The 26,555-nt window shown below is 35.9% G+C and overlaps 1 protein-coding gene across 4 annotated transcripts in view; it reads left to right on the forward strand.

The window, feature by feature from the left end:
• SUGCT (succinyl-CoA:glutarate-CoA transferase) overlaps window positions 1–26,555 on the forward strand; it is a 317,421-nt gene that overhangs the window by 104,010 nt on the left and 186,856 nt on the right. For all 4 annotated transcript variants that reach the window (XM_014258689.2, XM_005529930.3, XM_014258688.2 and 1 more), the window contains 2 exons: window positions 12,697–12,768; window positions 17,441–17,538. In XM_014258689.2, the coding sequence (XP_014114164.2) occupies window positions 12,697–12,768; window positions 17,441–17,538 (170 nt within the window). The remainder of the gene's footprint in view (window positions 1–12,696; window positions 12,769–17,440; window positions 17,539–26,555) is intronic.

Raw genomic sequence — 26,555 nt, forward strand, 5'->3', positions numbered from 1 at the left:
GTGGAGAGCACAGTCTGCAGAGCTGTTAGTAGAATGATTGACAACTGCAGAATTCCCATCCCAGAATTCCCATGTCCTTCCTTCCCTTTCTTATGTGAAGATGTTTTTTTGGTTGGAATGTTGTCCAGAAAAATTTTCCAGCCCTCTCACTTTTATTGTTCACTACTTTTGTAGTCTGGGTGGGAGCAAATACAATCCCAAGTACATGATAATAATGCTTTTCCTTTCCTTTTCCTGACACGCCTGTGCCTTCTACCACCTCATATGTGACCCTTGTTTTAACACATTTGTGGTGCAACTCCTTTTTGATGTCTAAGTTTACATTCTGCTAACTGACATGAGAAGGGAAAAACCTAATGGTGCCCTCTGAAGCTGTCTGTCTTCCTGCAAACCATTTCTTGTAGGTGGCGTTTTAACAATGCAAATGTAATAATGATCAGTGGAAATCTTCATTCCTTTCTCATTGCTGTCTAAGTTCATGATTCTTGATGTTGACAGCAGACTTGCAGCAGGAGGTTTTCAGAAACATCCAAGTAAGAGATGAGCACTGCTGTTTAGAGGGATGTATGCTCCTGTACATAGGTATTATTGAAATACTCGTAAGTCCCAGCCTGCATACTATTAGCAGTGTATTCATTCTGGATTCCATTTTACAAGTACTTGTAGCTGCTCAGGAAGATTCTTAGGGTTCACATTTGGTTCACATTCTGCAATCTGGTGAAAACCAGGACAAATGTGAGGTCAGTTATGATAGAATCATAGAATGGCTTGGGTTGGAAGGGACCTTAAGGATCTTTAAGTTCCAAACTCCTTGCCGTGGGCAGGAACACCTTCCACTAGAAGTGGAAGTTATCATTATTCTGCGTTGGCCTTGATACTTCTGCAGAGTTTCTTATAAAGGAATAGAAATTGTCTAGTCTAAACCTTGAAATGTTCAAACTCTCAGGGTAGGCAATCATTTGCCAGCATAGACTTCCTGTTATTTATTCTGTTTCCTCAGGTTTTAAGTCCAAAAAGATTTTTAGTGTGTTTTAAACTTCTGTGAGGGAAGGCTGCCCTCCTGTTTTATACATTTGAAACACAAAGTTTTCTTTGTATGTGAAAGGAATTCAAATCTTACTTTACAGGATCTTCATTTTCATCTGGAAGCTGAAGTCCAGTGCACAAGCATATGCCTTACTCATTTTAGTTGATTTTGTGTTCTTTATGGCAGTTTAAGGTTGCTTTGTTTGCTTATTCGGTGTATTTTGTTTTAACTTGTGCACATTTTGAAAAGAAAAAGACAGGTCAGGTAACTGGAGAAATACATCCTTTGTCTCCAAAATCTTATGCTTCACTACATAACTTGATGTGAAAATTTGTACGCCTCCCTGCATAATTTTCTCAAGCAGCCATCCTTCCCACTTATAAGCGCTGCTTTGTCAATGTCTAATAAAATGCCCAAGCTTTATTAGTGTGAAAGGAAATGTATATTGGAAGGAAATAAAATATACCAGAATCCCACTGTTACTGAAACCTCTCTGTACTAGTTAGTATAACCATTTAAATATGTTTTTTTACTCTTCTTTTATCTTTTGATACTGTTAAAAGGAAGGTCTAAAACATCTCTATGCTTTCATCAGCCTGCTGTGGGGAGAAAGAAGGAGTGCCCTTATAAATCTGTGCACCTCTTCTCTTTATTTGCTTCTTCTTCCCCCTCCCCAAGTGAGGCAATCAGATATCAGCTTCATATAATCTAGGGACAGGAACCTTTTTTCTGTGAAAGGTCATTTCATAGCCAATTCCAGGGAACAGTGGGCAGGCAGCACTTCAGGCTGTCATCAGGGGTGCAAAAACAGGCCAAGCTTCCGCCAGCAGCCCATTTTAGTCTTTCCCAGTACAATGGCAGGTCTGTGTGCCGAGCTTGCTGCTGCCCATTTGATGCCAAGCCCAGTGTCACCAGAAGGCCATCTGGATCATTAGGAGACCAGCCCTTTGACTTCGTGGTGCAACAAAGGGGGAGGCGAAAGTATGATGGAGGTCAGGTGCCAGGCTGCTCCTCCAGACTTGCTGGCACCATAGCCAGACTGGGGCCCTCAGCAGCTGGGAACATTTCTGTGACAAGGCTCATTCGCTCTTTGTGAGATGTTCTCTCTTACAGGAGATCCTTGCTGTTTGCATGTAGACTCTAATGTGACTGTGCTGCCGTGTTTGGATTGCAGTAGCTGGATGGTGTTATACTTATTTGGCTACATGTGACTAATTAATTAAACTAATTTAACATTATGCTATGTATATTTGCTTTGGGTCACTTTCTCTAAACTATTTTTTATGAAAATGTGTGAAACAATGGTGATTTTTGCTAAAGGCTCCAGCAGAAGCAGTGTGTGTTCACACTCGCTTGTCAGTTGATTGAGGTGCAGTGATGCTGTTACAATGTTCTGTCATGCTATAAAGAAGGCTCTTCAAAGTCCTGAGTGAAATAAGAATTTGTTCCTGCTGTAAAGAAGGCTCTTCAAAGCCCTGAGTGAAATAAGAATTTGTGAGATTGCTGACAGACAGTCAACAGAGAAGAGCAAGGAATCAACTGAAGACTGATGCTGATGAAATTCAGCAGAAACATCAATGAGGACATAACAAGTAACAGGGGTGAAAAATTTATTATATAAAATTTAACACTTTCATAACTTAAAATAAACAGTTTATGGCAATTATCTGTGGCATAAAAATGCAGTAATTTTGCATGCATTTTCCTGATGTCTCAGTGTTTGGCAGAGGTACATATAGTACTTAACCTTTGAATTCACCACTTTGGTTTACAATTGGGCTTTTCTTTAGGTAAGTGAAAAGTAAGGGTTTAGATTGATAGTAAAAGTAAATTTGCTGGTCATGCCAAGAAATTAAAACTCTGTGGTAGTGGGTGGTCTTCAGAGTCAGAATCCTGCCCTAAATAACCTCAGACTCCTATGAATCTCTCATGATTAAATCAGGATTGTCCTTTGGGTGTCTGCATGTACTGTCATGCATGAGAAACAGGCTGCCCCTCAGCCATCCAGAACAACAACAAAAAATATTATGGCAGCCTAAGGCAAGATGAAACCTCAAAATAAATGTAGCAATTCATAAGAATGAAGAGTTTGTTAAAGAACAACATGAGTATCTGTGAGTGAAAACTTAAGGGTTTTTTTCCTTTCAAATCTGAAGGAGAAAAATGTGGGATCAGTTTTGAAAACTGGAATTTTTGACTTCTTTTGTCTCCTCCTACTGTCTTTACACAGTTTTACTGGCATATTTATGCCCATCAGATTTTGGGGCTACAGGAGTTGTAAGGAGATTTTGTAGAAAGGTGGATGTAGAACTTAGGGTGATAATAGAAGAACACTTATACTGTGTTGATTTTCCAGAACATGTTATTTTGTAAAGGATAATTATATTTATTATGCAAAAGTCCTTTTCAAGATGTAGGTATGAAGATCTATAAAATCTATGTTGGTGATAAAAACCAATATAGTAGCTACCACTACACTGATTTCCTCAGCTCTTTGTCAGTAGATAATTTGACAAATTAGGTAATAGAGTGAAAATTGGTTAAATATTGGTCAGGAAAATAGTAAGTTGACAAAAGGCATAATATTTTGGTTTCTAATGGTAGTGATTTTCAAAATTTAAAAAATTTAAATAATGCTAAATTTTAGGAAGATAGATTTTAATTCCAGCAATGTGATATTAAATTTCAATATTTTCCAGACTAAAGGAGATGGTTAAAAAAAATACTGGATAAAATAGAAGTCTGAATTTTGTAGTTTTAAGGAAACCTAATAGAACTTTACAGGAAAATTAAAAGGAAGTGGGGTTCTGACCTTTTTTAGGCATAATTAAGCATTCCACACATCAAATTTATTTTTTTAAAATTTTTTTTGTTTTTTTTTTTAAATTTTTTTTTATTAGATCTCACCAGCACTATTCTTGTGGCCTGGCAATGAATTTTGGCATACATTCAAGACTTTAAATGTGCATCCTAGATGTCTGGCCAGTTCAATATTTAAATCCTTGATTAGAGATAAATTAGTGTTTTAAACTAAAACAGACTACATGCAATAAACCTTAATGAGTCTGACTTTAAACCACAAATCAAGGATACTGAAGAGTCAAGGTTGAAATATTTTAAATCCATCCTTAGTTCACTGTACTTTGTTTACTGAGGAGTAGATCGGATCACTTGAGAGATATATTTACTGAGAAAAAGGTGTAAAATACTGTAAAAAGCACATTAGCAGAATGGAGTATTGCTCTCTGCAGAAAAATGGCAGTTTTCAAACAGGACTGCTGTTTATTTTAAGTTATGGAAGTTCCAGATTATGAAACTTTGCCCATTTTCCACCCCTTTAACTGTTGTGTCATCATTGGTATCTTTTCTGATTTTCACCTGCATCATTGCTAATTTGATACCTTACTATTTTCTGTTGTCTGGTTGTTGAAAAACAAATTATTCCTCTCAATTTTTTGAAGAGGCTTTTTTATAGCAGGACACTGAGTAATAGAAACCTTTAAGTTCACAGCACTGCCTGCCCAGTCTGAGTTCTAGTTTACCTGCACTGGGTCATCTGCAGCTTGAGATCCCAGACTGATTTCAGGACTCAGCACGGCCCCTGACTCAGTATGAGTTGCCAAATAAGTAGGTAGTGTTACAAAACTCACCTTTGGAAACTGTACTGCTACAACACTTAATGTCAAAGAGAAGAGAGGGAGAAGGGACAGAAATAGTGACACAAATCCTGCTGAGTTCTACTAAAAACAGAAATAAGACCTCATTTAGAATTAAGTTCTAAATATCATTTTTAAAACCTCATATCTGAGTGCTCAGATTTTCCAGACAGCTATAGCTTATGATTATTGGAAGCTGTAAGAAATATTTGTCATTTCTGCATCACTAATGCCTGGAAGCCTGTATAAGGATCAGACTGTGGTCATGTGTGTTGTTTTCCAAAACAAATGTTCTCATTGCATTCTTTTACTTTAAAAGTGAAACAAAACGACAATGCTTACAATCCCAAAATTGGAAGAAATGGTATGAAATATTGTGTGAGAAGAAAAAAGAATAAGGAAACATAGCTTGGATTCAGGCTTTTGAGACATTATAAATGTTGAGAAAAATATTGTTTAAAAACTGGCTCTGCAGTGCCCTTTAAAATCAGTAAGCGTCTATTTTAATTCCCATATAAGTAGTAACTGGCTGCTGTCTGTATATATACTTAAATGTTGCTTGCTGTATAAGACCTTGTTTGCTTAATTTCAACCTAACTGAATTTTTATGGCTGTGCTATAAACCTCTCGAAAATAGTGGCTTAAATGGAAATGCTGACACAACATTAATTACACTGGCTCCAGTGTGATACTGTGATTAAAGTTTATTTATTCTGTGTGTGTGTCTGTGTGTGTGTAATTTCATTGTTGAAAAACTAATGGAAAACTAATGTGGCAATGGAGAATGTGATTCTGTGCCTGATATTTTTCAACAGCAAAAAACAGTTTAAATGCCAGTTTACAGTACCAGATAATTTGTTTTTAATTGAGGTATAGTTTAGGTATTTAAAATTTTAGAAATTTGGGAAAGTGACAAGTTTCCCACTTTAAAGCTGTTCAGTGTTCTTCCAGGAGTTTTTAAATGTCTTTTTGGGTGGTGAAGCTAAATGTATATTGCATTAGAAAATGAAGTAAATGGTTTCATTTCCTTGGTAGCATATGTTCTTTGAGATATTCTGGAGAAAAGTCTTGTCTGAAAGTATGAGGGTATGCAATCCAGAGTTAACATTCTATTACTATAGAATATGAAGTAACAACTGTAGAAGTCTATTTGGTAAATACTTTGCCCAACTGGTACTTTTAGTTTACAGACCTACATGTTGCATCAGGTCAATTGGGAAATGAACAGTGCAAATACCATATGGCCAGATGAAGAGTAAGGGAGGGTGAGAGAGATCCTGTCTCCAACCTGTTTCTTAGGACAATCAGCTGGGATTGCAGAAGCTTTGGATTCAGTCTGTTTCCAGCAGTTTATAATTCTCATATTAGGCAAGAACTGGATAAAAACATGACATGGTCTGAAGAGCAGTTCTAAGCTGTTCTGTTTCCTGAAGGAGTGTTGAGAGTAATACTCTCTATTGCCAAATACAGATATCCCTGTTTGATGCTGTGATTTTGTGTAGACTTTGCTGCCCCTTCAGGAAGGTGCATCCAGAGCACTTTTAGTGATTAATCAGCTTTGATTGTGGATCAGTTAAGACAACATCACTTTTTTCTAGATTCATGTGTATGTGGAACTTGAAGGCCGATCAGGAAAATTGTCTAATGAGTTGTAGGTTCTCTAGAAGTGAATCGTATCCCTGGCTGTGGTGCCTTCCTTGACATCAGTGCTGGTGTTCTGCCTCATCTCAGGGACGAAAGTAATCATTCCCACTCTTGCCATAAACACCTTTCCTAGAAGTTCATGGCATCCAGTCAAACTTTTTTTTTCTGGTAAGAGAATTTTTTCAGATATTATTAATGCTAATCTGCCTGGTAGATTGACAGCTGTGAAGTTGCAAGGTAGCATGTCCCCCAACATGGTAGGGAAGCAAGAGACAAGAAGTGTAGGTTGAAAAGATCAGACAGGAAAAGTGAAATCTTTGTGTGGAATGCCCTTTTTCAGTTTGCTCGGTGAGAACATTTAGCATTCATTAATCCAGTCCATGAAATTTACATTTTTTTATTTTTACTGTTTGCTTTCACTGGAAGAGAGTGCAAAGTAGGCAAATAGTTTCAAAGTGTGTGGTCTTTATGGTTTATATGTATTGCTCAGAACTACTACTGACCAAACTTCTTGGTCTTGTTCCCATTTGTTACAGCAATTAAATATTAAGTTGTTATGAAAGGATTGTGCTGTACCCTTGAAAGAAAAAAGAATGAGACTCCTCCATGGTTCTGTGGCACAGCTGATGTTTTATTCAAACTAATGTGCAAAGGTAGAGAGATTATGTGCAAAGTTTATTCCATCTGGAAGGAATTTAATGATTCTGGATCTGAAGCAAAACTGAGAATCTCCTACACTGTAGTTCATTAGGTTGGTTTGGAGAGAGAAAAATCAACATATACTGTAGATACATTTGTTTGAAAGGACAAGGGAGCCTGTACAGGTCAGTCAAATCCTGAATACGTCACCTTCTAAATTGTAGCCTTTAATCTGCATTATGATTAGATAATGCATGTCCTTAATTGACCCTTACATTGAATTGAATATTGCACTGGAAAACTTCAAAATCTAATTGAAGACAAATGATGTAGTAAAACTCTGTGGTTACAAGACTGCAAGAGACCAGCTCTTCTGTTTGACCACACCCATTAATACCAGGGAAGTACTTCAAGCTTGTAAACGAAGACCTGTGTATGGTCTCTTAGTGTCTCATTGATTCTGTATATGAGAAAATGGAGGAGAGAGGAAGGAGCGACACTTGAAAGGCAATCTCTTAAAGAATTGTTAATGACATATTTCAAAGCTTTGTTTGAGAATGCTGGCTTGGCTTTTCCTGGTGTTATGTTTAAGACTTCACAAGAAGGTGTCTTTGTTCTGTACTGATCCCAGCTGGTCTCAAAGTTTCGTTCAGCCTCCACATGAAGCTGCTTGCTCCTCTGTCAGCCTTGGGAGGGAGCCCAGAGTGTTCTGCCCTAATGCTATCAGAGATCTGCCTGTTGTGCTGACAAACATGTAACTTGCAGAAATACTGTATCTAGTCTTTATACAAGGATACCATCATTCCAAAATCTCAAGCAAGTTTGATGATGCCAGTTGAAGCAAAAGAATCATGCAAAAATTTAAGTCCCTTTAAATCTTGCTCCAGAAGTCACCAATACATACTGACTATCCCAAAACCTTCAACTGTTCCCTTCATGATTCATTGTTGGATGCTTTTAGGGATGCTACTATTCAAGTTTATGAATCAAAAGGTAGCACTGTCTTGAAAGATATTTCAATTCCAAGCATATCTAACATCAGGTATTCCCACTTTTAGGTATCTCTACATATCCTAATTGTTATTCACACTGGAACATGAGATAAGAAAACTCATAAATATGAGTAGTACATAATTTTTACCATATCTGATGTAGTACAAATGTTCTGCCAAGGGGAGGTCTGAAAACTTTCAAATATTTCAACCATTGACAGCCATTATCAATAAACAGGCCAATACAGTAACTGACAATGAAAAAATAATCCCTTTTTCAGATAATTAACATCTCCTTTTAACCTCTCCTAAATATGGAAGAATCCTACAATTTGAAAAACCCAATGCTTTGTTTCTGTTGGTCTCTCTGAGTATTGTTTGGCCTCCAAAATCTATGGAATTTACACACTGGAGAAGAGTGGTTGACACTCCATCCACCAAGATGTATTTACCACCAAGAAGGTGGTTGTGCTGCCATTCAGAGGGACTGTGACAGGCTGGAGAGTCAGGCCATCAAGAACCTAATGGAATTCAACAAAGGGAAGTATCAAGTTCTGCACATGATAGGAAATAATCCCATGCATGAGTACAGACTGAGGCTGACCTGCTGGAAATCAGCTTTGCACAAAAAGACCTGGAGCTCTTGGTGAGCAGAAAATGGAACATGAGCCAGCAGTGTGTCCCTGTGACAAAGAGATCATTCTGGTCTACATTAGGAGGGAAATTGTCAACAGCTCAAAAGAGGTGATCCTTCCCTCTGCTCAGCACCACTGAGGATGAATAACCACTCAATCGAGTTATGGGTCCACAACGGGGTCTAATTCTGGGGTTTTGGGACAAGGACATGCTCATACTGAATCAGGTCCAGTGAAGGGCCAAGAAAATAATTGAGGGCTTGAAGCATCTTTCATATGAAGAGAGATCTGGGGCTTTTAAGCATAAAGAGTCAGAGAGAAGGCTCAAGGAGATCTTACAGATGTGAATAAATGCCTGGTGAAGGGGAATAAACCATTACTATACACAACTGCAAATGTTCTAGTTGTTTTGATTTCTGTGTTTTGGATTCAAATACGACCTGGACTTCTGATCATTTTATTGGAATTGCCATTTCCTTTGACTGATCTCTTATATTTAAAAGATTTTTTAGTGGAATCAACATGCAAATTGAAACACATGCAAGAATATTTGTGTATGATTGATGATTGCCATAGAACATATAGACTTAAAATTCATAAAGCAGGCAATAAAAAAAAAAAAGAATAATGGTCTTTCATTAATGCCTTCAAAGCTGGTAAATTCTGAAAGGCTATTGACTTACAGCAGTAGAAAAAAAGGCTCTTTTGGCCTCATTATCTCAGCAAGTCTTTGCTTGCTCTGGTAATAACTGAGGTTAAATTTGGCCTGCATCTTTATTGTGTAGTCTATGTAACATATTTGGATTTGGAGAACACTTGTAAACCACATAAAACATTCCTGAAGGTGGATAGAAATTAAATGCCATGTGTTTAGGGAGATTAAAGTATTTTAATATGCAAAGTATCTCAGGTATGTACTATGTTCTAGGATTAAAGTTGGAAAAGTGCTAACTCTTAATAAGGTCCTGTAAGATCCATTTGACAATGTCAGGTGGTGATGCATGGACACTGGACCTCGAGATCTGCCTTTGAACATGCATGTGTTGATGTCATGTACTAGATATTCAATGGGACTTTACAGATTATTTTCTTGGAAACCCTCAAGTTTTTTCACCACACTGAAAAAGCTATACTTTTATGCTCACAGTCTTTCTCTGCCTTTTCCATGAATAAGATGCCAAATAATTGCTTGGTATTTTTTTCTTGTCTTCAGCAAATGATGTGCTGTTGTTCAGGATACCTCATGGGAGTAGCAGATTAACTCATGATTGTACTCTGAAGAATCTTATAAGAAGGCCTCATTCTTCAGGAGAAAAAGGGACGGGAAAAAGGACTTTTGCCTTGTGTGTGTAGTGCCCTTTATTGCACTAATGTGAAATAATTCGATGTGATGGACAGCAGTTTATCAAAACAAAATCTCATTAAAATCTGTCTACACTTTGCCCTTACTCTCCTTTGTATAATAAGATTCTGAAGCTTTCTGTGACCAGACAGTAACCTGTGGTAACCTGTAGTGTGTGTACATTTTTGGTTGATGAATAAAACCATTGTTACCCTTAAATGTTGGCATCAATATTGTGCTAGTAACATTTGGAAGTTTCTGCTTTATCAGCAGCAGTGACTGGCAAATAATCAGCTGTTTTGTAATGGGAAGCTTAAAATAGCAGCTGAAGACATTTGAGTTAAGCTTCATGGAAAAAGACACTGCTGCATTTATTATGATACCATTTTTGTTGTGTAAGGATGACATGATTGTTATTTTAGCTTTTTAGACACACAGTGCAATTAAGAATAATCAGTTTTCCCACACATTCCGCAAAGCAACTGAAGCACACATGCTAATAACCAGGCCCTTAAATTTAGAGTGACTTCCGCTGCTGCATGGGCAGCCAGTGGGTACAGATGCATATCTCACAGTGGTATGCAGCTATTGTGTGATTGCATGCTTCTTACAGAGATGTGTGTCTCAACAGAAGTTGCTGATAAATAATAAACTCTCTAAGATGTGCCCATATTACCAATATAAATACATTTTGGAGTGCTGAGGAGGAGTATCTGTACATATGACATATATTGTAGGCTTTGTAAGCTGTAGCAGGCATCCAGACTAGAAGTTTCAAAGAATGTACAGAAAAATTCTGATTTGTGTTTACATGAAGTAGTAAGTGCTTGCACCAATAAAAATTATACTGTGTTATATATGCACACTGATATGTACAGTGTTTGACCCATAATTTGTGTGACTTGCATGAGACTGGTTTTGGAACTATGAACGTCAGCAAAGACAAATGAAGATTTGGGCAGGGTATTCAGAAAAGAGATTTTTCCTGTAACTAAAGGTGGTAAGTTTATACTGACAGTTTGAATTCATAGTTATTCCCACTAAAGGTCATTTACTGGGAGGGAGAGTCGTACATATTTGTTTACCAGGGTCTGCCATTATTTTTTTAGACAGAGGTCTTTATGAACAGATTTAGCTAAGAAATGTTTATGTGTTCACATACAAATCTTTTTTTGTATTCTTTTCCCCAATCTTTTTTCTGTGCTTGCTGTTCTTCTCAGTGTTAAGTATGTAGTACCTTTATATAATGTATGTTACTAAACTTTTCTGTACTGGGGCCAAGTCTTTCTTGCATGCTTGGGACTAATTGTTTGCAGAGTTTTATCTTTGCTTACTATCTTAGACTGAACTACTTAATTAAATGTGTGAAAAATAAATTGCTAAACCTTATAATTGGAAATACTATTTACCATGAAATGAAAGAGCAAACAGGTGATATTTTAACTATGATGTACAGTTACCTGCACTTTAGAGGACTGATTGACCACGTACAATTTTAAAATTGTGACTATACCAGATGGTAAAAAAGTCTTAATGAACATATTTGTGTCTATATGGAAGATTGCAAGTTGGGATAGCATAACGCTCTTTGTGAAGAAGAATAAGCCACAGTGGCATGAGAAGAATTTTAATCATTAAAGTGTTTCCATTCCAGGACTTATATTTGTGTGTTATTTTACCAAAATTTATTGTGAAAATTCACACCTTTAAAGGAGGACATGATAGCTCATTAAAAAAAGAAAACAAGAAAAAGAAAGGTTTCTAGGAATGGAAGATGGGTTTTGCTCTCTGCAAGAAAGGATTGCAAGACTTTGCCACCATTAGTGCACCTGCCTGTGCTGGCCTCTTACATTGAAGTCAAATCAATGGTGAAATAATTTTTCCCAAATGTTTTCAAAATTGGGCTGGTATTATTTATGACTGAAACTGCAGTTATACACCTTTGTATAAGGGAGAGGTGTGGAGGAAAGAGGAATTGCATTATCTGATTTTAGAAGATGCCCTAACAATGGTAAAAATTGAGGATGTTGCCAATTACAGATTTTCCTTTTTCCTGTGAAAATTTAAGTGAGATGGTTTAGATTGAAATGAAAGCTGTTATGTCCTACCCAGTTCAATGTTGTGTTCACCAATAGATGTGCCACTAAGGCAAATGTAATGAAATCAAAAGTAAAAATTACATCTTTAAAAGTTGGAAAAGAAGTCAAATTTCCTCCTGAGATCTATCTTGAGACCTCTGAACAAGGAGATAGCCTTATCTCCAGGCAAAGAGCTGTAAAGATGCAAAGTCTATCCCTTTCATTCCTATGAGAGTTCCTAATTTGCAGTTGCTATTTGGCAATTATTTTTTTGGTATGTTTGGTCAGGATCTTAATCTGTGTTTGGTGCAAGATCAGTGCAGTTGTCTGCTCTGAGTTGGGCTAAGAGTGAAGCTGAATAAATACCTCCTGGCAAGTAAACTTTATTATGGTAATCCTTCTCAGTCCTGTGAGTATGGGACACATTAAGTTTCAGGGTCGGTCATGACACATTTTTAGCAAATAAAATATCAACCAAGATAACTTTAGAAAAAAAATTCAAAAAGGGCCTCCTCCATCTCTGTGGATGGATGACTTTGAGCCACTTTTATAGAGCAAGAAATTGGGTCTGAATGGAAATGTTTAAGGAAGTAATTTGAACATTATTTACAAAGTTTCACTTCAAAGGTGTGCTAATATTTTATAGTCTAGCTAGAGCTTATCACCTGTCTTTGTTCTTCCAGGCGTTTAAGACCAAGGATGGCTACATCGTGGTGGGAGCTGGAAATGATCATCAGTTTGTCACTGTGTGCAAGGTGTGTTAGGCAAGAGTACAGAAATGTGTAATAGCTTCCATTAAGATGCTGATTCTTATTTATTTATTTGTTTGTTTTTAAAATGGAAATAAGTGGTGAGTATAAATTCTAACCCTGCAGATCTGGCTGATCATCTACGGGGGGGGGTCTGTATTTTGGTCCTGAATTCAGAACACACCAGTTGGTAAAACCTGTAGACACTGAGCCTCTTTTGAAGTCTGTGCACATCTGATCAACTAAAACAAAATAAAAATAAAAAATGAGACACCTAACAACCTTCCAATTTTGGAATGGTGAATGTCACATAAAACACACTGGTGCTGTTTTCAGGAAGAAATGTGACACTATTTCTCCATAAAATACATGGAAAAGAATTAACAAGGTGAAGTGAGAGGATGGGTTGTTCTTTTGCTACATGAATCAGTACCCAGGCACATTGTCCTTTCGAGCACTTACCATGTGCTGACCTGTGCTCACTGAGAAACTTGTGGACTTCTTAGAGAAGAAATGCTACAGGGCTCTGGGCTGATTTTGGAGTGATGCAGAGATATGACATTGAAGGACAGCTGTCCTAAAAAAATCATTCTAAATAAAATGTATCCATTCCAACTATTCCAATCCAAGTATTCCAAATAAAAGACTCCAATAACATGTAAGATGGGAAAAGAGAATTTTTGCATATAGCATTAGACAACATTTTTTAAAATTACAATTCTAGCTATTTTGACCATTGTGTTATTTCTCTAGGAAACTGGATCTTTTACATAAATTAATGACCCTCAGGAAACTGAGCATTATTTTTCTCCATTTGTTCATGTCAGATATTTCACATTTCTGTGGAAGTTCTCCACTAATAACTGGGATATGTAGTAAGAGGACAGTGCTGTTTTGATTCTCTTTTAGTACAATTTGGGGTATGTATCCCCACCTCATTGTGTGGAGGGGTTCTGCTTTCACCTACTTGAATTGGTTCTTAACCTCTTCAGAATTTGCTCAGTGGGTTTTGTTCATAAAGATGTCTGAGCACTACAGTGGTCATTATATTAATATGAATGAAGACTAACAGTTGAATAAGTGTCTACCTGCCACAGCTCTGTTTTATCAAAGACTCATTATCTCCTAAAGGAAATCTTTCCAGAGTGTCCTAGGACATAGCTGTGAATGTCTTCCTGGTTCTTTATCATATAAAGTGAAGAATTATGTAGCAGATGCTTGTCATCCTGCCATCCTTGAGTAAGACAGAGCTGAAGATCCATCACAGTAGGTTCTGACATCTTGATATGAGCAAGCAGGCACTAAATCTTTAGACCATGTACTTTACCTGATTTTAAGGTGCAGCTGAAAGAATTATGGTGTGCCTTGTTGCTAGATATTTTCTCTGTCATCATTAAGGAAAGAATGGAACAGAAGATGAAGCAAGATTTTAATAGTTTGTGTTCCCTCAGAATGCATAGGATAAAAATTGAGATGAATATTAGCCCTGGTCTGCAGGCTGATTTTTCTTTTTTTTTTCAATCCTTATAAATGTGTTCTGGTGTTCCTACAATTGGAAGTAAGAAGTACAGAGCATGGAAAAATGATGACTGCTTACATTTCAAAGGGATTAAAAAAGCAGAAAAAATAATTCAAGTTTTGAGTAATTGTTAGATTTTTCTATACACCAGTTATCATATCTTTTTCTAAAAAGAATGCTTTTTACCCTTATCAGGATATTGTAGGTGTAGATTTGGGCTATTACATTGCCCAGAAATGAAATGATGAGGAAGTCAGTGGAATGCTGGAATGAATACCCATTAGAGATATGCTCTGTGCTAAGTCAAAGGTGATTTGGAACTTAAAACACTCTGAAGAGGGGAAGCCAATAAAAGAAAATAACTTTATTACAGGAAGGCCCACAACACACTAGTGAACTTCAGTAGATACAGAGACAACTAATTCAAACATTGGAATTGCTATTAGAGAGTCTTTCTGAGCTGAGTTGGTGCTGAAAGCACAGGCTCTATGGAAGCTGTTGCCCTGAAGACACATACTCTAGAGATGTAACAGCTGGCTCAAGCTGTAAACAATTGCAAACATTCTGTTTCAACTGTATCTCTTCAGGCAAGCAGAAAGAAAAATCTGGAATAATTCACTGTGATATTTTCAAAATCAATGACAACTAACCGTAGCTTGTTTGAGGACTTGGATAATTGCAGAAAAACTTTGTAACAGTGCTGGATGACATGCATTCATTCATTGTGGTCAAGTGTTACAAAAGCATATCCTGACCTGTGGCTGATTTGGTCTGATTAGGAATACAGAGCGAGAGCCTTCAGAAGGCTGAAGTTTTGTGTACAGCAAGGGAGAGTACAAACAGATATGCTAGTGTTGCAGGACAAAACAGAGAGCATAAGCTCAGAGTGTGCATGTAGAGCTTGAACAAGGCCTCAAATAGAGAACACCATTTTCATTCCAAATGTTCACAGTCAAATAAAGAAAATAACATTGGCAACATGATGCAGAAAGATGAATGGTACATTAATGAATAACTTCTCAAGTGTGCATTTGTTAGTCACAAAAAAATTGAGAAGAACATATATATAGAAATGCAGCTTTACACCAGATGGACATTAAGTTAAAGCTGAAATCAGTAACATTAATTAAAACAGTAGAGTGAGCAACTCCATATGATCATTTTTCATATAACTCATCAAATGGAACCACAGCTTTCTGATTAATTTCTTGTTTTTTTAAGATCACATAAGTGTTCACTATCATTTACTTTGAACATCCTTACAGGATTTTTTTTTTTCTAAAGCAGTGATTTGTAACTCCAAAATAGCGGTATTAAAAGAAGAAAATAATTTTAAGGAGTACCAATAGTATTGATAAACTTCCAGATAGAGAAATTTAGCCATTTTCTAATGCTAAATTATGATATGTTGTGATTTCCATAAACTAGATTATATAAATGCAGAAGGAAAAGAAATTAAATTGCTGTAAATTAAGTATAGATGGAAGATGCTAGACTGATGTTTTATGTCACCTTGCAGATAAAAAACTGCAGAAGAGTTTTGTAGCATCACCATTTTTCTAGCATAACTTACAGATACCTTGTTTCCATGCTTAGTTTTGTCACTCTAGGTGAAAATTATGTCAAAGATGACTACCTGCTTTTAATATCTCTACATATCTGTTGAAAGAATATCTGTTTTGCTAATGGTTTTATGTCATCAACAGCTATTCACTTGTAAAGGAAGCTGTGTCCTTATTCACTCCAGCAAAGTCAGGAGTCATTAAATGACTGTGGCCTTGATCTAAATCTGTGTCAGAGGAATTAGTAGAATGTTATGTTTGAAGCAGAGAAATATCAGAGAGATTGGCACCAATTTACATGTGGCAGTACACAGGCATATGGATTGAAGGAATGACTGAACATGTCACTCCTATCATAAAACATAAATTTATTGATGATTGCTAAATATGTAGAAAACACCTTTGACTCAGAAATGTCCTAATCAAGAGAAGACTGGAGTTTGGATGAATATTAAGGAAGTGTTGTATATACTGGCCCTGTTCTTAAACTCTTTCTAAGCCCCAGACAAGAGGCAGAGATACAATGATGGGCTATAGGAACTTCAGGTTTGAGGCACTGTATTTTTTGTAAGCCATCTTAGAAATGGCCCTATAAAAAATGTAGCATGTTTAGAATGATTATAAGACTCATCATAAGAAAAACTGAGCTTTAGAGTGTGCTAGTAAGTGGAAATACATGAATGATATGTGACAGTTTCTTTCTTTATGTGATTCTATGCTGCCTTTCTCTGTAGCTGATGTAATTGGTGTATTTTTAGAAATCACATTTAATTATGTTTATTTATTCTATAGAAAGTCATTGTGGCACAAATAGGTAAATTATATTGATTTTCCACGCAGCTGATTTTTCTAATGAATGCCTGTACAAAATTCTAAGACTCATTCTGCATATTTAATACCCTTTATAAAATAATACACATTGTCTTCACATGTTGTTTAAAGTTCTAATGTGGCAGGTCGAAGTTACACATTGAAGATATATTTCTCCTTTCTAATAGGCTATAGAACCACTTTTCTTTATTAATTCTTTTGGAAAAAATAATAAAGAAGACCAATGGTGTTTCAATAGAAAAATACTTTTTTTCTTTTCTTTTTTTTTTTTCTCCCTTTTTGAAGAGATTACTGAAGTGGAAATAAATAATCTTAGACATATCTTTTCTCTGTCTAGCATATGAAGTACAGACATATTTCTTATTCTGTGACATATAAGTTAGTGCAGGATAATCCTACAGATCTATCCACCCCCATGTTAATAACTTATTTTTTTAGCAATTCTATGGTAAGAATTTCTCCTGGCTAATCCTTAAAGTTGTCAGCTAAGATCTGGATCTTCAGTCTGATTTCTCTATTTTTCCTTTACGTGTTATGCAGCATTAACCAGGAGGCTTTTTACAAAAAAGAGTAATAATTAATTTTTGATTTCTTTATATGAAATGATTGATGATAAATTGTGATTATTGGAAATCAGTGATTTCTTTTAAAATTAGTAATTATTTGACTATATATATATATATATGTCTATATGTATATGTATCTATCTATATCTATATAAATCTCTTGTCAAGCACACTTCTTATTTACTTTTATTTTTACTTAGATCCTGAATTTGCCTGAAGTTAGTAAAGATTCCAGATACAAAACTAATACACTCAGAGTCCAGAACAGAAAAGACCTCATTGATATATTATCAAAACGGTAAGCTGATTAAAAGGGAAGAATCTATATTTAATCTGGTAATGCCAATAGTAGTGTATAGCAAAACCTCATCATGTGATGATGATGACAAACCCTCTTTTGAGATACTCTAGTTTTTATAATAAGTATTGCAAAAGGTGTTAAATAGTCTGTCTTTTGCACACGGACTATAATGTGAACTGAAGAAGCCAGACCACAGATTTAAGTTTTCAGAAACCATTTTAACTTCTTGTTAACATTAACTTGAATTTTAGTGAAACCACTGCTTCCTGCTTTCCTGGATGACTGCAGCACCTGGAAAAAATGCTTGGAGCACCATTTGCTTTTGCTGTGGGATTTTAAACTTTTCAATGAATGTTTCTGTATCCAGGGGAGTTCCACTCGCTGCTACTCCCTTACTGCTGATTCTGTATTGTGGTACTCTGTGCACAAATTCTCCCAGGCCATTCCTTTTGAAACCAAAAAGATATGTGTTTAGTTTTCTGTTTGGGAATCATCCTATGAAATAATTATTTTTTTTTGAAAGAGAAAATTCAAAAAACTTTTTTTTTGGGAGACTAAAATAGCTTAGTTACCTTCCTCATTGTGTTTGAGAAGGCCTTATATCTCTGGAGTCCTCTTCTGTTTAATGGAGAGGATGATAAATTTATATAACAAAAGAAAAATTGAATCTGTGTAAACCTTCCCAAAGGTGGCTTCAGCAGCATCTCATACTTCTGGGGATGAGCAGAAGAGGTGGTTATTCAAAAAAAGTCATACTCTCATGTTGTCACTTGGCCAGTATTAGTCTTTGTCACCAAATGCATAACAGTCATCACTGAGGCAATTTTACTGCGGGGTTTAGAAATATGAAGTCAGATGTCTCCCCTTTTCATTACATCCAAGATAAAGAGTTTCAGTAGCACATCCACACCCCCCACTCTCAACCGCACACGTTTTGGATACTGAGAACCAGAATCATGAGTCATTAAAGAGTGTAAAGAGTTATTTTACCTCTTCTGGTTGCACTTGTACTTTTGTCTCTGTCTTACCTGTCCATTTTCAGATGTCCTACCCCTGTAGGGTAAGAGATTTTCATTTTTCATGAAAAAATGAAGTACCAGGTGATATTGCATTTTGGAATAATTATGGTGCAACTGTCCTTGATTAAGTTATAGAACTCTTCTTTCACCTGCCTATAACAAATGGATTGTGATAACACAGATGAGGCCACTCTTGCTATATGTTTTGAGCGCCTGAAAGGCCATAATTTATCCTATAACTTTTGACCTTGTTTTGAGCTCTTACATTCTTGATGCATAGTTTTAGTTTCAAAGTTGGTTCATGTTGACTTATTACTTGGACTTCATTTAGTATGGCATTTGTCTGATGTTCTCTGGTACCTTGAGAGAAGACTATTTTTCTATCCATAGATCAATTACTTGATAGCTCATTGCTTCTGGTTAATTTTGGATGTTGTAATTTTTTTCCTATGGGCAATGTCTGAACAAGAAGATAAAGTTCAAGCAACAGCTGTTCTTTGAATTTCCAGAATTACCATATGTTTTTATATCTGCAGCTATTAGTTAATCAAATTACATTATTGCTCTTCTAATTACTGCTTTATGTCTTTTTTTTTTTCTTCAGAGTTTGCATTCTGTTTTATTATTATAATTTAGGCTGAATTTCTGCATATTATGTGCAAGTATGTAAATGTATACACACTTTTGGAGTAGACATTTCTAAAGTATTCTGTTATGTCATATTATTGTGAGTTCTTCTGGCAATCAGTTATAACAGATATAACAAACACTTTCAATATACTAATCGAAGTTGAATGTGTTTCCACACACATTCCATGGTAACTTTGCCTTAATTCACTAATGTACAGTTTTTTGTGAAATTATATGCAGTTTATTTTTGAAGTTACTTAGAGAATTAAATGAATAGTTTCTCAGTACTGAAAAATGTCAACCCTTGAGAAATGAAGGGAAATGACAAAATAGTAATGATAGAATTTCACTGAAAAATACCTTAATTTACTCACTGATTGCTTGATAGTGTTACAGCTTCCAGCACATGGAAAATATAACCCTAAGGTACAGTACTTGGACAAAAACACCTGCAGACCCTTCCATTCACTCACTGTATGTGCACTGCTGTCCACCTTAAAATGAATATGAGCTGGAGCAGCTCACAAGAAATATTCTTGGACACAGATTTTCTCAGTCTAGGAAATGAAGTACAGTTGTGTGAAGTACAGTGGTTTTGTTAAGAGGAGACACTCCTTTTTTCCCCAAACTCTCCTGCTGCCATTTTCAGTTTATACACCCTTCCTGTTCCACTGAGTCATTGGTATTTAAGCAGTATGTATGGCAGATTCTTGGTACTCTGCAATTTCTTACATATAGCACTTATATAGATATAAGCATATATTTTTTTCAAGTCTTTGAAGCTGTTATATTCCTAATAAACCAAGGTTCCACCAGAGCCTAGAGCAGGTTTCCATTGACCTATCTACCTTGTCCTCTTACCCTTATCCTTTTTGAACTGTTTCTGGAACTAAGTGTCACATTTTCTTTTCAATTTTTTCTTACTTTTCAAAATGAACTACCTGCAATTAATTTCTAGGTTCTGAGCATTCAGCAAGTGCAAAAAGAAGGATTCTTTACTTCCTTCTCTTAAGGAGGAGGGTTTGCCCAGCTTTGTATAGGAATAGAAGGAGGTGTTCAGACCTAGTCACGGGGTCAATAACTCCCTGAAGTCTTGAGTGTTTAATTCACTTCATGTGTGGAGCTGAAATTTTTGAAAGCATCTGAACTCTGAACACCAAGGAGACACTTGATGGCTTTCATTTGCTAGAGTAAAAAATGGACCCACTGAGACTCTTTGGTCACAGTTTTATTCTAGATGTGTGCACAAAAGAAACATTAGGACAATTGGTCAATGCTAAGGAATGCTGGGGTTTTTAAAGTAAAAGGCTCTATCTTGGGAATTCTTGACTCAAGTGACCTCTAATTTAGACCAATAATTCTACTCACTACCTGTGGTAACCGTGCCAGATTTCAAGGCAGCTAGATGGCCACGGGGATTATGCAGCACTTAGGAGAAACTGACCTTTATACAGAAGACTTTTCAAAAGGGTGTGAAATGATGTATTCAACAAAGTCAGATATACTGAACTGAGTGAGAATACAAGATGGGGATGGATATGGTTTCAGATGTATATATAACTTGGAACAAAAGCTCTGATAGGTGTGAATTGCTCCATTCATTTCAGGAAGAATTTTCTCATCCTCTTTCTTCTTTGACAGAAATGAAGAGTGAAGCATGCCTGTCCTGAACTCTTCAATCCAGCTTGCTCTCCGTACATCTCAGTTCCCTCTGTAGGACACAAATGAAAGGTAGTGAGGGAGAGAAAATAAGGAAGGATAAGTTCACATGTCCACAGAGAATGTCAGATCTCAATAAAAGTGACGGGAAGGTAAACCGCTGTGGAGTGGTACGCTGCTTCTAAGAGAGCCTGCTCTCACACTGAAGCAAGAGGAGGGATTACAGAAAACAGTTCCATCTTGGGACATGGAGTGTCTTTCAGTTCCATAGTCTATGGGCAAATGAGTAAAATGCTGCAAAAAGTAAAAACCTTCATGTGATATTCACAGGGAATAAGGATATAGTCTTGTGGGAAATTTTGAACTTATTGTACCACTGGTGGTGTTGTCCCTTTCCTGTCTCTGGTCCTCTTCCTTCTATGCTGTTTTATTTTCTGTCCCCATCATCTTCCTCCACTTCCTACAGGCCCTCTTATTTCCTCTTTCTCCTCCTACTGCTGACATTTGCACATCTACTCCTCAGTTAAAAAAAAAAGAAAAAAAAAAAAAAAAGAAAAAAAAAAAGAAAAGAAAAATTTGATGCCTTCTGTATCTTCCTCTCTATTTAGGTTACATTCTCCCGAAATGACAAGAAAGCAGAACTCTGACCAAAGCAAATTAACTCTGTCTTCCTTTCTTGTGTATGTGCCAAGAGTCAATTTAAAATGACCCTACCTGGGTGGAGGTCAGGTTCAATGGCTACCACTGAGGCCCCTGAGACTCACAGCTCATGTGAGAGCTGACAGACTACAGATCACTCTGTTTTTTAAGTTTCCAGTGGAAATCTCTGGTTTGTGAGTTATATGAACATCTAACTCACAAACAAAATAACCAAGTTTTAATTGTTGCTCTTTTCCCCCTCTGCATTTCTTCCACTTTTGCTTCCACTAGAACACAATAGATTAATAGATTAATATTAATAATAATTAGTAGAACACAATGCAGATTATTTTGTATGTGTATATATATGTCAAGACACATATATATAGAGTGCACATGAAATTTGAGATGCATCTGTGCAAAAGCTAGTATAATACCAGTTTTAAAAGAAGCTGCTTTGAGAACAGGGGCTTGTTGACCTTCTTTTTTAAAGTACTCCAAAATTTGAATATTAATCCTACCATGCACCTCAGTAATGTAGACAGATTTTAAGACAGGGCATCTAAATGTGTGCTCCAAGGTACTTTGGGAAATTAACCTGAAAATGGAACAGAGTGTGTGGGGGTGTATGAGTGTAGGTGGAAAGTGAGTCGCAGACATGCCCTCAGCCTTTAAATTGAAGCAGTTTCACATAAAGAAGAACACATAAATTCAGCATGATTAGTGCTCCTGCAGCTCTAACTAAATTATTGTAGACTCAGAAGTGTTAGGGCTGGAAATGATTCAGAGTGGAACTTCTATTCCTAGCACTTATATTTTAAAGCCTTATTCTTGACTGTACGCTACAGCTGCATGCTGCGTATATAAGTGTGAGGGGAAAAGGAATGAACAGGAAGGAAACACAGAGGAACTTGATCCTCAGTTAATAAAGTCATTGCTAAATGGTTTCCACCTAGTAACAGAAGAGGAGGGCACCTAAAAGGGAAGGAGTATTGTAAGATGTTTAATTTTCCTGACGAGAAGCATTGTTAAATTCACACTTGATGAGACACACCCAGTCTTTGTAAATCTCCTTCCCTATCCCCACCATTTCCTTTTCTAAACCAAGAGACTTGCTGGCTGAAGTCACTGTTGATAACATTACAGGAATGAGCGTCTGGTTGTTTACAGCTTCAGCAAGAGACAGGTGTTTGAAGTTTGAAAGACAATTGACTTCAGTGTGGCATTGCTGGTAAGGTTTACTTTCCCCAGTCACCTACCTCACCATCAATCCATAGAGGGTTGAGCTGTGTAGACATCAGTTACCAGATTGCCACATTTTGCTTTAAAATACTTCATATTAAATTATTATTTTGTGTTGGCTTCTGGGTATACAAATGAGAGAGATCCAAAATGTCTCAAGCATCTGATTTTTGAACTGGGTAAGCTAATGTGTATTTTCTGTGTTCTTTTCTTACCGTTTAATAAGCTTGGAAGATTTTCTTATCTGTGTGAAGTTCAAGATCCTTTCTGAAAAGAAACTTGCCATTGCTTTTCTGATGACTTACATTTCTAAGATAAGGCTGCTGAAATCAAGGATTTTAAATGAACTTTTTGACCTGACCCTCATTAGCTTTTTAGTCCCCTTGCGTTAAAAGAAAACCAGCCACAAAATCAATGCAACTTTTCATCCTTCTCAATATGCTTTTATGGATGTGTGTATACCTAGCTGATTTTCAGTTGATTTGCACTTCTTTTGTCATAACTATAAAAGTTATGGTCCTTTTTCGTACTTGAGTAAAACAGAGGAAGGTTGGAGAAAAGTAGTTTATTTCTAATGTGTACAGCTTAACATTATCCGACTATAAAAAGAACTAGTTCTTCTACATGCTGGATTAACTACTCAGTAGCCATAAGAAATATATTTTACAAGATAGATGTGCTTCCCTCTGCCTGGTATACCACTCCTTAAAAATCATACCTGATTTTAAAGCACCACGCAGATCTTGATAGAGGAACGAGAAAGTCCATTAATCTCTGGCACGAATTTTGTGCATAAAGGTGAAGGTTTATTAATAGTTCTATAAAACTGGTAACAATATTTATAGCATGCAGAAATATAGAATAATTTTTCATATATATAAATTGGATTTGTGGTACCTGCAAATCTCTGGATAGTATTTTATGTAGCTACCACTTATAATTTACAGTATGTGATACCTTTTAAAGTAGTTGAAATATCTCTCAGCAGTTTGTCTCAGATTGTCAGTACAATCATGTTGATCCCAAATATTTTAATATTTTGTCCATTGTGGTTTTCCCAGTGATCCACTAGTAACAGGAGAGTAGACACTAACAGAGATATTTACAGACTATGGAGTAAATACTGTAATATTCACTTTGAAAACACTAATTCTAGTGTTTGTTGAAAACACTATTCACTGTACACTAAAGGATAATGATCAGTTCTTTGAATTTTCCAAACAAATATTTTCTAGGACTTTTGTTTTGTATAGTGTCTTCCATAGATGCTACTGTAAGAAACTGTACCAACTCTCTTACTCATTTAACTACAATTAAAGAGGTGTTTGGTAGTGAAGAGAGAAAATATTGTAGGTATTTGGGAGTGAAGAGATTGTTGATAGAACAAAATGAAACAAAAACCATGATGCAGATTTGGGTTATGCTAGAAAACACAGGAATGTTATTGTGGACTTTAGCAAGAACAGAAGAACTTTTTGTGACTGACCACACATAAAAGGCTCTTACTAATCCTAGAGGTTGCTGTTCCATCTGTATTTGGTAGCCGTCCAAAAAAATTTCTCTAAATTAATTGCCATTAGTTTTCTGTAGAAAAGAGCAGTATTTTTCTTCAGTAGATCTTCTAAACTTACTTTGTGTAGAATTGGATGGTTTCATCTGTTAGAGAAACATGGTTACCCTTCCACATGAGACGTAGCAAGGATCGAAGGTTTCCTAGGAAACATAGAAAATGGAATACACACAAAGTGGATTCATTCAAGCTTTTTAAGTTTTTGTTTTATTGAAAGACAGACTATTGCTAAAAAAAAAGAAGCAAATTATACTTTAACAATTATCAGGATGAGAAACTTAGAAACACACCCAAGAACTATTAAAATACATGAACTCATTAAAACCATTTCATCTAGCTTGCACAAGCAGACATTCTTTTTATGTTTTTTATGTAAAGATCCATTTCTTACTTTCTTTTTTATTTTAATTAAAATTTGTTAGAAAGCAGAAGGGAATCACGCTTTTTAAGAAGCAAAACTTCATTTGTAGTTTATGTAAGAAAACAAGGTGTAAAACTTTTTTGTTTTATATTTAATTTTTTGCCTTTTGGAGGTTTTTTCTTATATTGTGCTGTAATGTTTTTTGATGAATTTGCTGAGTGTACAGTTTAAATTTAGATGATTTCATTTAATGATGCCTGCTAGATTTACTAATTGAAGAAAAATATATTTAGTTGGATTTCTTCCAATTTCAATTATTTCAGCTTATGCCATGCTTTCTATTCTTAAGACGTTTTAAAGCATGAAATGTATTTAATGTTAAATGTTCCAGAATTTGATGCCTCATTTCAATACTGCAACTTCAGTATCGTCGTGAGTGCTGTGTAATTCAGTGCAGAGGAGGCTTAGAGTATTGCTTAAAATGCAAATTAGTCATCATGGAGACTTTGACCTCTTCAGGAAGTAAACCTCAGTTCAGGCTTTGCAGTAGAAGTCCTAGAAATGGGTTTGTTCCTCTTTGGGGTACATATCCTTCCTTTCCCACAGATGCTTTCAGAAAGAGCCTGAATTTGAGCTTCATATCACAAAGTAGTACAGTAAAAAGAAAATCCTTTTTCACTTCTAAAATACTGGTAGTGATTGCAGAAAGCTAAGCTACAGGTTTAAAATATTTCTGCAAATAAATCACAGATAATTTAAAGGGCATTTATGTGATTATATATATATGTAGCAGATGGAAAATTTTACAGGAAAAGGGACTCATCTGACAATATATGAAGCTGTAGTGTGAACAGTGTTGAGCCCAACTGCAGTCAAGTGTCATGTTTGAGAGTTCAGGTTTGGAAGATGAACCATTGTTGTCCTCGTATGTTTCCATCCCAGTGATTTCATTTATGCGTGTGTATATGTAATGTCAATAATTTCTTCTTAACCGAAAAATATACAAAGTAGAATATTTTTTAAAAACAAGGAAAAAGCATACACATTTTAAAATGTGTTAAGAGAAAAAGGACTTGCCAGACCTTCTAAATTCCTGCTGACAGAGCTTTCATTTTTCAGAAGAGAATGTTAATCTTCTACTTGGAAGCTTTTGCTGAGGGTCTTCTCTTGTTATTTTGGAGTGCTGAGCATATTGTTAATGGATACTTAGCAACCTAAACATCAGGCCTTCACTTTAAGTAAAGGTTATGGTATTTATTTGTGTAAGTATTATCACAGTTTGTATTAGTTGAGGGAATAATACATACAGGTTAGTAAAAAAAAAAAGATAAATTGAAGTTTGTACAGCTGACATGAGAGGTAAAAATTAACACTTTTTATCCATGCCTTATCTTTTATCAGATTTTTGAAACAGTATTTCTCCCTTAATGATGTACAGCAGATGTTTCAATACATAAAACATAGTTGAATGAGCAAAATAGTTGCATGCTGTTGCTCTCAAAATCTGAATACTAGACCTTTATTGGCAGTGGTGATGTTCTGTTTTGGTTTTAAACAGTTTGCTTAAAAATATGCTCTCAACAGCCTGCCTCTAACACAAATAAAGGAAGCTATTTTACATCAGAATTAGATACAGAGTTTCAGTTTCAAGAGGAAATGCTGTGTGTGTCCCTTGAGGATAATAGACAATCTCTTTTTTTCTACAAAATTGTGTTATTGGGTTTTTTTCCTGTTACATAGGGCAGAAAAACCTAAGCATAATCTGAAATTGTAGAAATTAATATAGAATCACAGAAATTTTGCTTAACATATACAAAGGTTCTGCAATGTACGTATACAACTCCACAATATATTGAGTCACTCACAATGGTGTAACTAAAAAAGAATATATATC

This window comes from Pseudopodoces humilis, chromosome 1 (genome assembly GCF_049639895.1).
Source record: "Pseudopodoces humilis isolate 2021_Gansu_Grassland_sample_001 chromosome 1, ASM4963989v1, whole genome shotgun sequence".
In the NCBI taxonomy this organism is placed as follows: Eukaryota; Metazoa; Chordata; class Aves; order Passeriformes; family Paridae; genus Pseudopodoces; species Pseudopodoces humilis.